This window comes from Sceloporus undulatus, chromosome 1, assembly GCF_019175285.1.
Source record: "Sceloporus undulatus isolate JIND9_A2432 ecotype Alabama chromosome 1, SceUnd_v1.1, whole genome shotgun sequence".
NCBI classification, from domain to species: domain Eukaryota; kingdom Metazoa; phylum Chordata; class Lepidosauria; order Squamata; family Phrynosomatidae; genus Sceloporus; species Sceloporus undulatus.
This window is the reverse complement of record NC_056522.1, coordinates 160,951,704-160,969,821: the sequence shown is the minus strand read 5'-3', so window position 1 is coordinate 160,969,821 and position 18,118 is coordinate 160,951,704. Positions and strand designations below refer to the sequence as shown.

Here is an 18,118-nt window from a genome sequence, read left to right as displayed (position 1 = left end):
ATCAATCAAAATGACATTCACAACTGACATATTAAAATAATTTTAAAATATTAGTATTGTTAAAAATCTCTTACAAAATCCTCTTACGAAAGGCAATTCTGCTACATGCTCTGTTCCTCTTGGTCCACCTTCCCCTCTTATCAGGACCTTGCAACATTTATTTAGGATGCTGCATAAATTAATATGTAATATCTTTTACCAATAGGATTACTTGTTTAGGCAAATTTGTCTTTCACTCCATAGAGCTGCAGTAGGGTAGGTGTGGTGTTGATACAGTGAGAACCACCTTTTCTCTCTTTCCCACTCCCACATTTAACCCAAGGGCTGGCAGGCACAAGATCAATAGGTGATGGTCACCAAAGAGGGATGTGATGGTGACATCTTTACTTGCTGAGATCATTGCCCCTGTCCCATTTTGACTAACCAAAGGCACAGGAAAACCACAAGTGGTGAAGCTGGTGGGGACAAGAGATTAAATTCAACACAGAATCATAGAATCAAAGTTGGAAGAGACCACAATGGCTTTCCAGTCCAACTGCCTGCCATGTAGGAATCGACAACAGAGCAATACTTTTATTGGCTAGCTGTATACTGCAGAATGAATGCAGGTTGACACCACTTCATTTTGTATTTTTTAATATTTTTATTCATGTTTTCAATTTTAAAAAACAGATAACTGTTCATAATCATATCTTTCAATTAATCTTGATCATCAATTAATATCTAACAACGTTCATGTAAAGACAATGTTATTTTACGTTTCACCTTATTTGTATACAAACTTAAATAAACAGATTTCTTATGACCTCATTGACTCTTAGGGCCTCAACAGACCGGCCATGAGGTTGGAGTGGGGTGTGTTGTGACATCTGTACGACGTGCGCCCTGACTCCTCCCCATGCCAGACTGACACTGCGTGCCCCACCACATGGCGGGCGGTGTCATGGCACTCCTCTGGCGCTGCGTTGATGACACCGTGCCAAAGGAGCGCAGAAAAGGCACGGCGCTGGCAGCTGTGATGCTGCTTTTTACGGATCCTTTTTGCACTGCATCTAGCTGTTGCAGCCACAATCCAGCGCAAAAAGGGGCGGCTGCAGGCCACCCCTAGGGGCAGTCTGTTTAACCCGTTACTTCTTTATTGTGCTTTTCAGTGATTGTATATATGTGCCTTTGTTAAAAAGGACAGACAAGTATGTTTAAATTTACTCCTTATAAGCACACCTGCCTGTCCTTTTTAATCCATGATCTACACACACACAGTGCTTTCCACAGTGGTAGAATTCCAAGATACAGCTGTGTTAGTCTGTAGAATCAGTATGCAGAGAGATTTTGTAGCACCTTTGAGACTAATTAATGAAAGAAGTTGGCAGTATGAGCTTTCCTAGGCTTAAGTCTACCTCCTCAGATGCTTTTGGTGGGGTGGAATCCAGGAACAGACGTATATATGTAATGCCACTGGTAGGTGAGGATGTAAATTTAAATTCAAAATGCTTTGAATTTCCATTTCCGATTTCCATACACAAAGGATTTTGAATTTAAATTGACATTCTCATACACCAATGACATACATACATACATATATATATGTCTGTCTCTGGCTTCCACTCCACCAAAAGCATCTGAGGAAGTAGCCTTAAGTCTAGGAAAGCTCCTGCTGTCAACTTCTTTCTTTCATTCAGTCTCAAAGGGGCTGCAAGGTCTCCCTGTGTACTGATTCTGGAGACTAATACCATGGCTGTCCCTTTGAATTCCTTTCAGATAAGTGTTAAGGTTTGCAATTGCCCTGCATTCTTCCATAGGGAAAGACTGCACCCCGGAACCTTCTTGCGGGTTCCCTGTTTCCCCGGCTGCAGCAGGGAAGGTTTTGAGAGAGGGACAGGCTGAGACAGATTGTAAACACAGCAGACAGAGGCGGCCCAGGCATCAGCAGCAGGAGGAGGAGGAGGATGCCAGCAGGTCCAGTGCCTTCTTCCCTTTGAGGGCACAGGAAAGGCCTCCCTTGGAGAGGAGATGCTGCCGGCTTTGCTTGCATGGAGCTCCTGCCTGCCAGCCAGCCAGGTAAAAGGGCCTCTCTCTCTTTAGCCTCAAGGCTGGCCATTATCCAGCTAGCATAGCCTATATATGTGTGTGTGTATGCACACACAAACACACAGCTGTCTCTCATTCATATATTATATATATATATATATATATATATATATCGTATTCCTCTCTCATATATATATATTCTTTCACACACACATATATATATACATCATATTGATACATATCTCATATATATATATATATAATGCACATCTCATAAATATATCATTTCTCTCTCACACACACATATATATATACCATATTGATACATATTTCATAAATGTGTATATCATGTCTCTCTTTCACATATATATCGTATTGATACATATGTCAGATATATATATCATATATAGCATACCATATATATATATATATATATATATATATAATGTATCTCAGATACATATCACACACACACGCACACACACACATATATATATCATATATATATACACACACACATTGTGAGAAAGATCATATGTGAGATACATATCTCATACACACACACATATATATCATACCCTATATATATATATATATATATTCACACATACATATATATTTGTGAGAAATATATGTGAGAGATACATATCTCATATATATATATATATATTTATATCATATTTATATATTTGTGAGAGATTTGTGAGAAAGGTTGTATGTGAGAGATACATATGATATATATATATATATATAATGTATTTCTCATATATATATAGTATCTATATATATCAAATATGATTTTTCTCACAAATGTGTGTGTGTGTATATGAAATGATTCTGAGATACATATGAGATGTATGATATATATATATTTATATATTTATGAGGTACACACACACACACACACACATATATATATATCATACCTTATATATCTCACATATATATTGTATATATCATTTCTCTCTCACATCTATATCAAATTGATACATATCTGACACATACCTCATATATATATATATGTCACATATATATTGTACCTATATATCAGATACATATCATATATATATATATCTCATATCTCTCCTGTGTGTGTGTGTGTGTGTATATATTTTTACATATCCAATACATATCTCATATATACATCATATATATCTCATATCATATCTCAGATACATATCTCATATACAGTATCTCTTTCTGTATCTACATCTATCAGTATATCTATCTCATATATATCATATCTATCAGCTATATCATATAAATATGTGTATATGTTACATCTGTATCTCATACGTATCTGTATCTGATATATATGATGTATCTCATCTATGCATATATGTGTGAGTATGTATATAGCTATCATAACCGGCACCTTTGTGGTGATTTTGTGCATTTTGATGTGACATTTTCAGACATTTCTAGCTTTTTGGCATGCATATGCACCTCCAAGGGGCTGGTTATAATAGTTGTAAGTGACTCTCCTGTATATTTGTTATGGAGCTCTGCACCCCTGAAAACACACCTCCCATTCCCTCTATGTCTCCTATGTAACAGTTTTGTAATAAAACCAAACTATGTATTCTTTTGTGTTTGTATAGATGTTTTCACCCCTCCCTTTCTCCCTGCCCATGATGCAAGATTAGGTCATCTTGTTATGGGCATAGCTGTGTTTGTGCCTCTTTAACAAAAAAAGACAGTAGCAGGAAGCTATTAAGAGTCCATTTGCATTGTAGAAGTAATGCAGTTTGACACCAGTTTAAATCCCATGGCTGAATCCTACAGAATCCTGGGATTCCAGCTCCCACAATCCATGCTGGCTCTTGAATAAAAACATTACAGCACACAAAAATAAAGTTAAAATCAGCAGCTGGGTAGTAGGGGGGTTAGAGGCATAAAACTTCTCTATTAGGATGCATTGACACTGTAAAAATAATGCCGTTTCATGCCATGGCTCCATCCTACAGAATCCTGGGATTTGTAGTTTTGTGAGGAACGTGAACTCTCTTGGGCAGAGTAGGCTGAAGACCTTGTAAAACTACAAGCCTCAGGAGTCCATAGAATGGAACTACAGCACTTAAAAGTGGTGTCAAAGTGTATTATTTCTACAGTGTAGATGCACCTGTACTCTGGCAGGTTTGTAACTATAGTATGTCAAAATAGCATACCAGTGTATTGTATGTGTGTCATATCTGTGTTGCTAATTTAAGACATTTAAATTATTGAGCCCAAACTACTCAAAATATATTACATTTTTCTTTTATTTAAAAAAAGCAAAGCCAAATATTTACATGGTATACTTTCTCTGTGTACCATAAGTACTACAGACTTCTTTGCAAACATTTATATACTTTATATTACAGTGTACAGAATTAACAAAAACAACCACTTCCAATTATTATAATGCCTTCTAGCAATATTATAATATGGCCACATTTTAATGTTATTAAATATTATATGCTTTAGTAATTTCATCTAGAATTTAAATTGAATCTCAACTAAATACATGTATAACTGCGGCCTTGTTTTGTATTTTATGCTACTTGAAAGTTAAATATACTTTTCTAAATAATACTTATGAACAGATATGTTTAGGCATGGCATCCACCCTATTTTTAATCCAGTTTAGGCAGCAATTCTAAATTAAATCCCAGGTGCTGCAAGTAAGTGTGAGTCATTGGGACTACCTCTCTCTCTTTCTGTTGTTAGTTACTTGGGCCTGTTACAGACTGCCAAAATAAAGCTGCTTTGGGTCTCTTTGGAGGTATGCTGTTTAAATGATGCATGGGTCCTAAGAGTCCGGAGGTCACGCCAAAGCCACACTCCATTCCTAAGCACCAGAGTGCAGCTTTTGGTGCAGCGTCCGGATTCTTAGGATGCATGCATCTTTTAAACAGCATACCTCCAAAGAGACCCAAAGCAGCTTTATTTTGGCAGTCTGTAACAGGCCTTGGTTCTTAGTCACTTCATTATTGTTATATCTGAAAATTCAGATACTGTATAGCTGTGGCAGTCTGTAGGATCAGTACGTAGAGAAATTTTATAGCACCTTTGAGATTAACTCCATGAAAGAACTTGGCAGCATTAGCTTTTCTATACATACTTCAGTCTATTTCCTCAGATGCATTTGGCGGAGTTTTGAGAGGCAGAGTAGTGCAGGGTTTTAGTGTTGGACTACTCTGTGGGAGCCTAGGGTTCAAATCCCTGCTCAGCCATAGGAACCCACTGGCTGACTTTGGGCAAGCCACACACTCTCAGCCTCAGAAGAAGGCAATAGCAAACCTCCTCTGAACAACTCGCCAAGAAAATCCTATGAGAGATTCACCATAAATGGTCAGCATAAACAGGAAATGACTTGAAGGCACACAAATATTTTCACTACTTCATATTCTTTCAGATGAATCAATAAAATACAAAATACATTGTCAGAATATCATAATATAAAGTACAAAGCGCCATTTTAGATTGTAAGCCTGAGGGCAGGGAACCGTCCAATTAAAAAGATTGTATGTACAGCGCTGTGTAAATTTACAGCGCTTTATAAATAAAGGTTAAGGTTAATCATATAGCTGGATATTGCCTAGATGGGAAGTCAGCTAGCTTTATCTATTTGCCCATAAAAAGTAAACTTTTGTGCAACAGAGATATAAAAGGGGATAGGTGGTCCATCCAAAATTTAGTAGTACTGTACTTCCTAAGGTAACTGTTGACGAAATTCACTCCAGGAGAGGATTGGGACAGAAAGATTTAAGGCATGTCAGCAAGTAGGCTTGTAAAAATTCTGTGGGCTAGTAACTATTGTAGATGTATTTACAAGATTGCAGTAGACTGTTTCAGTGCTGTGTTCCAACCTGTTCAGTTTCTCTCATTCCTATCTAGGGTGCAAGTGGGGGAAATATCCAGAGAAGGAATCAAATCGTCTGAAGTAAATTCAGCTAGGAGAAGAGGGCCAAAATAATTCTCCTAAAAACATGATGGTCAGCTAAAGTTTGATGCTAACATCTAATGTTTGCAATACCATTTTGTCTGTGAATTACCCTTCACTGGGGATTGACCCATTTAACACAGTAGGGTTTGATTCTATCTATAGGGATATGCATAGCATCTAAAAGCCAGATTTATGTATGCTTGATGTTTTAGAACTGATCAAATATAGCATGGATCTTTCACTCCTCGCTCTGTTTCTTGCCCTTCCTGATTATATGAACCACCCTACCGAAAGTGTTAAAAAACTGAAGATGATTTAGCCATCTTCTCCTTATCCGTCTGATTTAATGACCTCATTTCTAGTGGCAGCTGCACATGACTTGCTTTTTGTTTGTGCAGAGCTGAGGTAAGGCTTCAGAGTTGTCTCTGGGAGGAAAAGGAAATGCGCACACATGCAAGGTTTCATTTTAGCTATGATGGTTATTTATTTATTTCCAAGGTCAGTGTATCCTTGTAGTCCGTATTTAATCAAGTGCACAGTCTGGTTGGGAATGTAAAAGAGACAGATTATCTGGAACTGCAACATGCAGCCTCCTGGGGAAAAACAAGACTATTATCTCTTAATTTAAGAATAAGTACTGTATAATCCCTGAGTTTTCAAGCGTCAGTGACGCCAAAAGGGAAAGAGATGCCTGCTTGGTGAGGAAGGGATAAGATTCTGCACACACCGACTCCAGTTCTATGTGTCTTGCAAGGTAATATGAATAAATTATATGGATCTATAGAAATGCAGTACTGAGCAGACATCTTGACATCACAAATCAGGCCGGCACAATCCAGAGTCTACCTAGGCAAACACTGCCCCTAAGTGAAGTTGAAGTCCGATAAACCTTAAAAAAAAGTGCACCTAAGCCTGCAATGTGCATAACAATCTCACAGTTTCTGATTTCTAGGTGAGGGGACTTGGTAGTCAACATCTGGTCAGCTTCCTTTGCTTGCTAGGTCACATATTTTGCGGGTTTGTATAGTTCACAGGTTAGTGCTATTAAGTTGTTATTATGAGAGAAAAGCTTGTCTAGATAATCTACTCCATGGGTGCAAATTATCTGGCCCTTCAGCTGTTGCATCTTCCAACGTTCTTCACTACTGACTGTGCTGGCTAAGGCTGCTAGGAGTTGCAGTTCAACAAGGTCTAAAGAATACCCTGCCACCATTGGTAGGCAATTTGTGGTGTTTTCCAGAGGCGTTTGAATTTTTTCAAGCAACCTCTCCACTACCATAGAATCATAGAGTTGGAAGAGACCCTAAGGGCTATCCAGTCCAACCCCCCCCGCCATGCAGGAATACAGAATCAAAGCACCCCCAACAGATGGCCATCCAGCCTGTTTAAAAACCTCCAAAGAAGACTCCACCAAAGGGAGTGTGTTCCACTGTTGAACAATTCTTACTGTCAGGAAGTTCTTCCTAAGGTTGAAGTGGAATCACTTTTCTTGTAGTTTGAATTCATTGCTCTGGGTCCTAGTCTCTGGAGCAGCAGAAAACAGGCTTGCTCCAGCCTCAATATGACACTGCTTCAAATACTTAAACAGGGCTATCATAACACCTCTTAACCATCTCTTCTCCAGGCTAAATATACCCAGCTCCTTAAAGCCCCATACAGACAGGCCAAAATAAAGCTGCTTAGGGTCACTTTGGAAGTATACTGTTTAAATGATGCATGTGTCCTAAGAGTCTGGAAGCCGCACCAAAGCCACACTCCAGTCCTAAGGACTGGAGCGTAACTTTGGCGCAGCTTCTGGAATCTTAAGATGCATGTGTCACATACCTCCAAAGTGACCTGAAGCAGCTTTATTTTGGCAGTCTGTATGGGCCTGAGTCTTTCTTCATAGGGCATGGTAACCCTTACGAGTATTTACCTTTCTGATCTTTCTTTTGGGCAGAGCTGGGGCTCCCAGAATCCACCAGCCAGTGTACCCAAAGTTTTCCCCAGGTTTTCTCCCTGGTTATCTCTGGCTGGGTCTGAAAGAAGAGTGGACCCTTTCAATCAAGCCATTAATTTGTCTTTAATTTGTTTTAGGGCAGGAAAGAAAAGAATAAGTGTAACCTGTCATATGTTGTTGGGGACTCCCACCACCCTTAGCCAGTCTTTCTGACAAATTTTCATTCACCTCAGGTAGTTGTTCTGGCTTTGCAGATAGCCCAGTTTCGGACAGGTTAGGAGATTTTAGAGCTAGGGGGAGGGGGCTGGGAAGATATCTTAAAAACTGCATCAGTTCTGCTAAATAGTAAAATTAAAGAAATACAGAAGTTTCCAGGAATTTGTCTGATTACACGTGAGCACTGCTGTGTTTGCAAAAAGGTTCAATACTTTCAGCTCATGCTCAGTACATGCTCAGACGTTGTGATGACACACTCAGGATGGTTTGGAAAGACTGTTCTGCCACATAACTTTCCAAGTGCCTCAGTGTTTGTCCTTCACTTCTGCCTTTGCACTGAACCACCCCTTTTCAAGGCAGCTGGAGTGGTTTCAAGTCATGTAGAACAGCTTCTATCCAGAAAGGAAGCAGAGATGTCACCTTGCTAAACAGTGATAAACTGGGCTAAGATCTATGATAGGATCTAGCTATATGCACAAGAATTTAGGAGAAAGGTGGAATGGAGTATTTAGATAGTGACTCTGTTTACCTGTACCAACTATGGTTCTGTTTCTGTTTTTCTGCTTCTGTGTTTTAAATCATGGTTATGCAAGAGATACTATGTTTTAAAATACCGCTGTCCTATTAGATATCATTATTACACAAATAAAACAAACTCCAAAATCCACAAAGGAGTGATAACTTTATTGGCCAGCCAAAATGCATGGAACATATAATGCAAGCTTTCCAAGTTCCCTTGGCTTCTTCATCAGTCAGAAGATGTTAAACACTCATACAGGAGGAAGAAAAATGATAGTGTTGGCATCAGAGGCCTTTAAAAGCTTGCATTATGTATTTTGTACATTTTGGCTGGCCAGTAAAAGGTATCACTCCTTTGTGTATTTTGGATTTGTTTTATTGTACTGTATGGCCAGCATGGCTACCCCTAACTATGTGGAGAGTGATTTACAGCACAGCACATCACCATTGATAGATTTTCTTTGGATCGTTTTGTCTTGGACCACTCTTCACTGGTTTAATTAAAAACTAATTTGCTGTGTCTGTGAAGTTATGGACAAGGTCAGATTTGGCATATCCAGTTTACTCTGCATAAGTGTTGGAATTACTTCATATTAAAGGTGTCTGTACTTTAGCTTCCATTGCTAGAACTGCAGAACAGCAGATTATGAGTTTCTCTTGGCTTCACTGGAAGCTAACAAGGACTGAGAAAGTCTGGAAATCATGAAAGACGGAGGAAAGAGTGGGAAAGACTTGTTAAGTTAGGGGAACAGAAACTGGAATCGGTAACAAGGACAAATAGTGAAGCTCCCAGAAGTGTCCTCTCTAACTATTCAAAGCCCCACCAAACCCTTCTGTTGCAGACCTTTAGCAGATTCTAGTCAATACATTTTCCAACACTTCTTTAGCAATGATGACTATGCACTAGAAAGGGAGAAAATCTATTTGTTTTCTGTAGGGTATTATTATTATTATTATTATTATTATTATTATTATTATTATTATTATACAGCTTTTCCATCCTGGCCAAGACCCACATTGCAGAAAAGAGATCTCCTCTGCACACTCAAGCATGGAAATTCCTAAATATTTTGGTATGCATTTTCCCTAATGTAACAATATTTTAATATACAAATTTTAATGCATGTTGCCATTGCCTACAGTGTGTTTGTGCAGATTAATCAAATATATGCATTTTAGGTCTACATCCAGTGTTAAGTCTACACAAGTGTAGGCCTGCTGAATCAATTAAATGTACATAAATTTGTTGCTTTACCTATATCCCATTGATGCAGTGGGTCTGTTCTAGCTGGGACCAACAACTGGCTTTAGTTATGTGTTCATACTTACTTTCATATAACTACAAATAATAACAATTTCACAATAATGAAAGATTGAAAGACATACGCACAGTTTCATGAACAGTATTTTTTTTTAAAAAAGAAATACTTCTCTGTTTAAGGTAAATGGATTTTTTTTACCGCTACAAAAACATTAAGGAAGAGTCTTTGGGACTCATCCAGCTCAGATGTTGATAACAGTATCAGCTCATGATTTTGATCCAAGGAGAAATGTGGATGTGTGTGTGTGTGAGAGAGAGAGAGAGCGCAATGCAGTGCATGTAGAAATGCCATCATCTTTGCATGCTTTGGGTTTCATTGGCTCTGGAGAAAGAGAGTGAACTGATGGGGAAGTACACATTTTCCCAGTAGACGTTTTGCTCCCTACAATACATACTTCAGAGATCTCAAGTGGTGTCTAGTTCTCAGTGCCTCTCTCCTATACATTTATTTTAGACATGATTTAACTTCTTTTCTCTTTGTCACACTTGTCTCTGGTGTTTTATTGACCTGTGAGGTCCTTTATGACTTCTTCATGTACTCTAGCCTACATACTCATGAGCGAGTGCACACACACAAACTCTGTTAATGGTGGATTCTCCAGTTTGCAGTCTTTTAACAGTTAAGCTTTTGCTTGTGCAAGAATTTCTGTGCCAGTGTCACTGTGAGAAATGATTATTTGTTTCCACCTCCTGATTAAGGTATCACAGTTTATCAGTCAGTCAATAGCTTATTTTCCTGAGACAGCCTATCCCCTTATAAATCCACTAACTTTAATAGTCACAAATTATTATGCACCTGTACAGAGATATTGTGATATATATATATTTAATTTAAATGAACAATTAAACTGGTTAAGTACTGGATGATTTAGTGAATGCTGTTAAGGTTTGATTGATAGTTTTCTGTGCAGTTCTGTACAGTGGGCCCTTGGGGTTTGGTACAGGACACACATATCCTGGTGGATATCAAAATCTATGGATGCTCAAGTCCCATTATATACAATGGTGTCTCCTGTATAAAATGGCAAAATTAAGTTTTGCTTTTTGGAATTTATATATTTTTGGAATATTTTCAAGCCGTGAGAGTTGAATCCATGGATAAAGAATCTGTGAATAGGGAGGGTTGACTGTATATGCCTATTCTGAAGTAAGCCCCACTGACGTCCATGGGAATTACTCTGATATTATTGTGTACTAGACTGTAGCCTGAGTGATCAGTTTTCGTTGAATCAAAGGAATCCTATTCCGTTTTGTTGTCGTTGCTGAATCATAAGTGTGCATCCAAAACTATTTAACAGCCAAAGAAATATAATTCAGCTGTGACTCACAAAGCCATAACAGGAAGACATGACTCAGTTTCATTACACTATGGTAGTATGATTTCCTGTGGTCAGTTATAAGAAAAGGCAATTCCCAGAAGTGTGGGTAAATTTCCTTTTTCGAAGAAAGGATAAGAAGAAAACAAATATATTACAATGATCTTTTTCATGGTTACTACTGTTGGGCAATCTTTGGTCAAGGAAAGGCCACCCAGTGTTATCGCTGGACAATAGATTTTGCCATCGCTACAGTAATATACCTAAATGCAGTTCTACCCTCTTCCATGATGTCCTTTCCCCCATAAGACAGAATGCCAACTGTACATTTACAAGAGCCAAAGCAAAGGTACTTGTAGCTACTACTGAAGCGTGGTTGAGTGGAGGAAATTTCCCCATGTCTCAGTGTTCCAAGCATCTGGTCAAGAGGAGTTTTACCATTCTCTGTATAGAGAAGCAGATGGTAAACAGATTATTTTGTTCCACAAAACTTAAAAGAAGTCTCTGAGAATCAAAGCTTGCTTCGACTTGGATGGCAATAGCACACAATCTGTTTTTTTAGTTAGGGAGTAGAGTGTACTGTTAAAAGCATGACAAAAGCTTACGACTTGGCACAGATAGAAGAAGACAATTTTTTATTTATATGCTGCCTCCCTGTCCCCCCAAAAAGTGGCATTCCAGGTGGCTAAAATTAGGTCAAGTATCACACTCCAAAACTTTTTGCTGGTAGCCCTTATTTTATAGGTTCAGGAGAAGACTTGCCTGGCTATGAGCCAAAGATTAACTAAAGCTTTAAACACTATAGGGTAGTAATAACAGAATGTCACTGTTGCCTCCCTACAGGGAAAAGAGGGGGAAATGGTTGGGAATTTACCCCTTCAATGAAGTTCAGCTAGAGTCCAGTGTACATGTTTTTTGGTGGGGGGTAATGAAATCGTAGCAAAATCTTTGTGCAGAAAATCACAAATAGATTATCAGGATAAAGCATAAATAGCATAAACATCCTAGCAATTACTCTTGATGGTGGTGGTGGTTTGTTGATGTTGTTGTTGTGGTGTGCCTTTAAGTTGTTTTTGACTTATGCCAACCCTAAGGCAAACCTATCATGGGGTTTTCTTGGTAGGATTTGTTCAAAGGAGGTTTGTCATTGCCTTCCCCTAAGGCTGAGATCATGTGACTTGCCTAAGGTCACCCACTGGTTTCATGGCTGAGCTGGGAATTGAACCCAGACTCGTAATCCAGCCCTCAAACCACTATGCCACATTGGCTCCCATAAGTCTTGTTTACTCTCTGGATTTTAGAAAGCCCTAAGGGAGGAAGGGGTCTGTCTGGAAAGCTAAGCAAGGTCAGCCCTGATTAGAACTTGGATGGGAGATCACCAACAAATACCAGGCATTTGTTATGTGTTGTTCAGAGAAAGGAACTGGTAAAATCACCTCTGAGTATTCTTTGCCTATGAAAACTCTATGAAATTCATGGGTCAACAGGTGACTTGAAGGCACATATACATACAAGGGAGGAACATTGTAAAACTGTCCCATAACCCTTAGAGATATGGAGATCAGAGGAGATGCCGCCCTCCGTGTTCCTTCAGACTGCTAATTTGGCCTCTCAACCTCTAGGAGTTGCACACTTGTGCTCTAGAATCATTGTCTCCTTCAGGCAAGATGGAACCGAATAATCTTATAATAAGTTGGTCACTACTACCCATACCCACTGAGCTATCTCTTGCCACTTTGCACTTGCCTTTTATAAGGCAGGAGTGGCAATGGTCCAACAAACATTGGAATGTTAACCTTTCCAAAGATCCTATCCACATCCCTAGTCTGTAGAAATGAGAAAAATACCGGTAATACCCGTAATTATTATAACTAGAGAAATAGGAGACAGAGTTACATTCAATGAAACTATCAACAATGACATTCATGCAGGCCAAAATATGACTGATTTTTATCTCCAAAGGGTCACATATTTTGGACTCAAGGGGATATTGAGAAATTCTCAGTTTCTTCTTGTGGACCAGAATGCAGTAGACATCTGACCACCCTAGTAAGTTCTGTTGGGTAACTATACAGATGCAGTGGTAATGATGCAATTTCTTTAATGCCTCACTGTGACAGAGTACAGTGAGCCAGTGATATCTGTTGGGGTTTGATTCCAGGATTCCCCATGGATAGCAAAATCCATTTATACTTGAGTCCCATTAAATATGGTGGTATAGTAAAATGATGTCCCATATATGAAATGGCAAAATCCAAGTTTGTTTTGGGGAATTTATATATTTTTAAAATACTTTCAAGCTGTGGATGCTTGAATGGATAAAAAAAGTTCTGTGAATATGGAGGGCTGTCTGTATACTTTCGGGAGCTCGTCAGTGTTACGATATATACTCACATATAAGTCCAGGGTATAACTTTAGAGCTGCCACCATTTTCGCATCCAAGTATTCAAAAAGGTCTTTTGCTGCTCCACTCAGAGAAGGATAGTTCCTTTTTTGATAAGAGTTAAGTTACAGTACAAGTGTCCCTGGTTTTTCAATTAACTGCTCTTTCAACCATTTTAAATTACTATCCAGTACTGTATATTTTATGTGTGGTATGCTCTTTTGACCATGTGTTGAATTAATAGCTTCTAGTTATGTATAATTTTAAAGGGTCGAAAGAATTGTGCTGGGGCTGGAAAGAAGGGCCAGAACATCACTAGGTCTTTGGGCCAGCAGCCTGGACTTCAAGGAGTGCAGTGAGAAGGAAGAGGAATATAGGAGGAAAGTACCACTAGGAGCACGCACTGTCTCGATTCTTGAGAAGACAACACCACGGGGAGAAGAGAGAGGCAGGAAGAGCGACATTTGTTTGCTTCACAAATGTGCCCACAAATACAATACACTTGGGAGGAAAAGTGTTTCGTAAGAGGAGGCACTTCTGCTGGGACGTGCAGAAAGAGCTGCAGAGAAAGGGTAGATTCTTGGGGATTGCCAAACACAGAAGGGAGGGAAGAACCACAGCCAGCCTCTAACGCAGGGGTTCTCAACTTTTTTGACTCACGGAGCCCTTCTTAGCATCAATTTCCATGGCAGATTCCCTAAAAGGCCTATCCTATGTCTTGCAAGTTAATGGTATTTAGGAGTAGTGTTACATTTTCCTGGAGTGGTCACGGAGCACCTGGGAAGTGCACACAGCACACTAAGGGAAGTGCATGGGGAGCCCTAAGGGTTCCTCAGAGCACTGGTGAGGAACCTGTGCTCTAATCGAATGGGTGGCAGCACTGGCTCCTGCAACTCCAGGTCTTGGGCAGCAACAACAGAACCAACAAACAGCAAGAGCAACCCAAGCAAGGAGGCAAACCAAGCAGCCACTGCAGTGTGGAGACAGGAGTAGCTGCATGGGGTCCTGTATTCTCTCTGAGGTGCTGCTTCTCCTTGCATTCTTCCTTCCTCTGGGTGTGGGTCTAGCTACAAAACTATTAGAGGGGTTGACACCAAAATGACTGAATATAACATTATTTGAGTTATTTAGTCTACACCAACCTGCTTTCTCTGACCTGAGAGGGCTTTATCCTGACCATTGATCACATGTCTGGGTGCCTCATTCTGACTAAAGCCTTTGACTTTGGAGCAACTTTGGTCATGGCCCCAAGAGTTGAGGAGACTTTTTTCTTTTTCCTTCTTCTTGGGGCCACCACCACCTCCCTGGCTGAACCCCACTTGTGAACTTGCTCTTCCCCCCTATCTTCCATTCTCATCTCAACCCCCGCAGCCCTTCTCTCTGGCCAAAGAACCATTCTTTCGGTCCTTTTAAATTATATGTAACTGGAACCCATTAATTGACTTGTGTATAAGCTGAGCCAGGTTTTTTTTGGGTTGATTCTCTTTTTTACTAAAATTTTGCAACTTGTGCATGAGTGTATATAGTAGATCAGACTTGATCTGTAAACATTGATGTAGTTGCCACCTTACTTGTTCTGTCACCCCAGCCCCTTTGAATACTATGGAGGCTATTTGGCTCTTAATTATCCAAGCAGGAATGACCATATTAGTTGCCCAGGGCAAGCATGGAAGTTTTGGCTAAATATCAAACAAAATTAAGAGTGGCATCAGGCAACTATCTGGGGAGAGAATTCTATGGATGGAGTATTACAAAGAAAATACTCTCTAGTAGCAGCTCATGCTGTCCTTGTAGGTGAGGTCATCTGGAGTAGGACCTTAGATGAAAACTTCAGTTGGTGGGAAAATTCATACGGGAAGATATTTGTTCTTAGAGTCAGAGACTTGTCATTCAACTTTTCTGTTTCAGTAATTTCAGTGAAGTTCTGATCCATGCTTTGAGAATCCCTAATCTTTGATTTGTAGTAGGACTTTGACTGGTAACACATGGAAAATAGTTTGTGACCTTTTGCCAGGGACCCACCTTCCAATGTGCTTCTTAAAAGAATGTACTGTGTTTTATTTCCCCAGGAAAATCCAGATTTGATGGATGCTTTTTGCTGAACAGCCAACACATCCTATGAAGGCCTAATGCTGAGAAATGTAAACAACTGGACAAGCTATTCTTTACTTATGCTTTCACAAATGGAAGTCAACCTAAACTCTTGAAGTCAAATGCTGGTAGCTACGCTAATGATATTGATCCTGTCACCTGAAGGCTTAGAGCATTGCCATCATTTTCTCAAAAGCCTCCTGACCTGTGCCTGCACTTTTATGTTCAGACTTGGTAAAATACCCCAAAGTTTCAGTTCTTCTGACTGCAAATGAAATGGAGGCCTTAGAAGTTGATGATATCAGTCCTGCCTTGGAAGTAACTGAAGAGTTTTTCAACACCTTTGATGCTAAGTTAGACAATGTGCAGCCTCCAGAGGTTTATGGGATTCAAGAAGTCCCTGAACTGGTCGGACATGAAGTGTTTAACAACTGTGGAGACTTGAGGAATGCTACTTCTTTGGGGAAGAATAATCTTGTTTGGGAACACTGCAAAAATGGACTCTTGGAAACCAAAGTGCAGACTGCATTTCCTGCCAAAGAACACTTCAGAGTACAGAGGGGAACTGTTCCAGACAACCTCTCCTGGATGGAACAGAGAGAGGCCTCAACTTTTAATATCCTTAATATCTGTCGGAGGAGGGTCCGGCCACGTTCTGTGAACGATATTACAGTGCAAAGCGAGGATGCTGCCACTTTCAAGCCAGGCCATAATCGATCGCGGTCGGATATCAGCCGGATTGACTGGGGCATCATTTTAAGCAACGCCTCTCCACAGCAGCTCTCTAACTATAGCAGCCCATGTCCTAAAGTTTCATTCACACCAGCAGGTTTCAAAAAGGGAGAGGACATTCAAGGGAATACTGGTAAGTGCTGTTGTTCTGTTGCAATTGGTGCTCTCCAACTTTTCTTCTCCATCTCTTCTTGACAAAGAAAATGGACAGATTTGGTGGGGCTACACAGTAGGGATGAATCTGGAATTCTGAGCAGTTACAACTTTCACCATGGTTTGAGAAGGTGATCCTAGGCAAGTTGCCAACCTTGTGAAAGTCAAGGAAAGGAATGTCCTCATTCTTGGAAAAGTCATGATTGTAACTACTGCTGTGCTGAAAGAAGTGGTGGCGGAAATATCTTGGTCAAATACGGATTTTTCAAATTTGATCCCAAAGGAGATTGGTTGTGCAGCCTTTGTGAATGATCTCTTGCAAGTAGAAGAATCCATAGGCTGCTTTGTTTGATACAAATTATGGATTGGATCCAAATAAAGTTAATTGAACCTGGATCTCACAGAAATCAGTGGGAGAAGTTAGCCATGACTTATCTGGAAACACAGTGATTTCAGCGTATCAGATAACTTTCAGGTTGAGCAAAGTGAAGGTAGCTGTGTTGATCCATACAAACAAAACAAAGTCAAGTCAGGTTTTATATGCATCAATCCAATAGCCATTGCAATTTTAACAAGTACAGTGCATACGGCAAACATGACCATCGTAAAAGTATTACATATCATTGTAATACTGATACAAAAAGTAGTCATAATATATCTTTGCTACTAAAACTAAAAAGCCTTGGCAAGCACATGAAATCACTGAATTTGTTTTACAATAAAATGGTACATTTAAAACTAACAGCTTGATTATAGCTCATACTCTCATAGCGGTTGCTAAACACTTTGCAGTTTACAGAATTATAGTCCTCAAGGAGGAAATTCACATAATAATTAGCTGAGTGCCCTGGTGGAGACAGCAACAAAGAAACAACCTTTCGTATGAGGCTCTCTGTACAGGGAACAAAACATCCATAGGGGTGTGCAAACCTTTGAGTTTTCCAAACTTATCATCTAACAGGTGGTTTAAAAAATGTCTGCAGTAGTGAGGGGAGAATGTAAGTCCAATATATGTTTAGGTGATTTAGCCATGAAATTTGCAATTAAACTAAGTAATGCTGAATCAAATATGGGATTTGGAAGGGAGTCTGCCAGGTAATACCAGGTGCTGTAGGCTGTACTCAGAGTAAGGCAAAGGTAAACTTCCTATGGCTAAATCCTGCCAAGGAATCTATAGGATAGGGTTGCCATAAATCAGACATAACAATAAATAGCAAAAGCTAGGCCATACAAATTAATTGGGGTTGAAGAAGTTTGAATTAAATCTCAAAAGAGAGTAGCTAAGCAAGAGGGCAACTACACTTAAGTAAGAGGTTGTGACTGAATTCTGCAAAGTTGAGAAACATGGAGTCCTCACTCCTATAATTTCTGTCAGATAATCCCATGAAGCAATAAAAAAAAGTGACAGGCCATTTGTGAGTGTTCTTGATGAAATATTTGGCAGTGTTTGGCTGGTCAGAATTTGGCTGTGCCTGAATTAAAATGATAATG

At 39.5% G+C, this 18,118-nt stretch overlaps 1 protein-coding gene across 3 annotated transcripts in view; it reads left to right on the top strand.

Moving 5' to 3' along the window:
* Positions 1-1,887: 1,887 nt before the first annotated feature.
* PLEKHM3 (pleckstrin homology domain containing M3) overlaps positions 1,888-18,118 on the top strand; it is a 93,545-nt gene continuing 77,314 nt past the window's right edge. Inside the window, exons 1-4 of one of the 3 annotated variants that reach the window (XM_042460466.1) lie at positions 1,888-2,058; positions 6,909-6,973; positions 9,622-9,703; positions 15,721-16,607. In XM_042460466.1, coding sequence (XP_042316400.1) covers positions 16,019-16,607 — 589 coding nt within the window. In that variant the 5' untranslated portion in view covers positions 1,888-2,058; positions 6,909-6,973; positions 9,622-9,703; positions 15,721-16,018. The remainder of the gene's footprint in view (positions 2,059-6,908; positions 6,974-9,621; positions 9,704-15,720; positions 16,608-18,118) is intronic. The other 2 variants (XM_042460458.1, XM_042460448.1) reach the window with 2 other exon arrangements.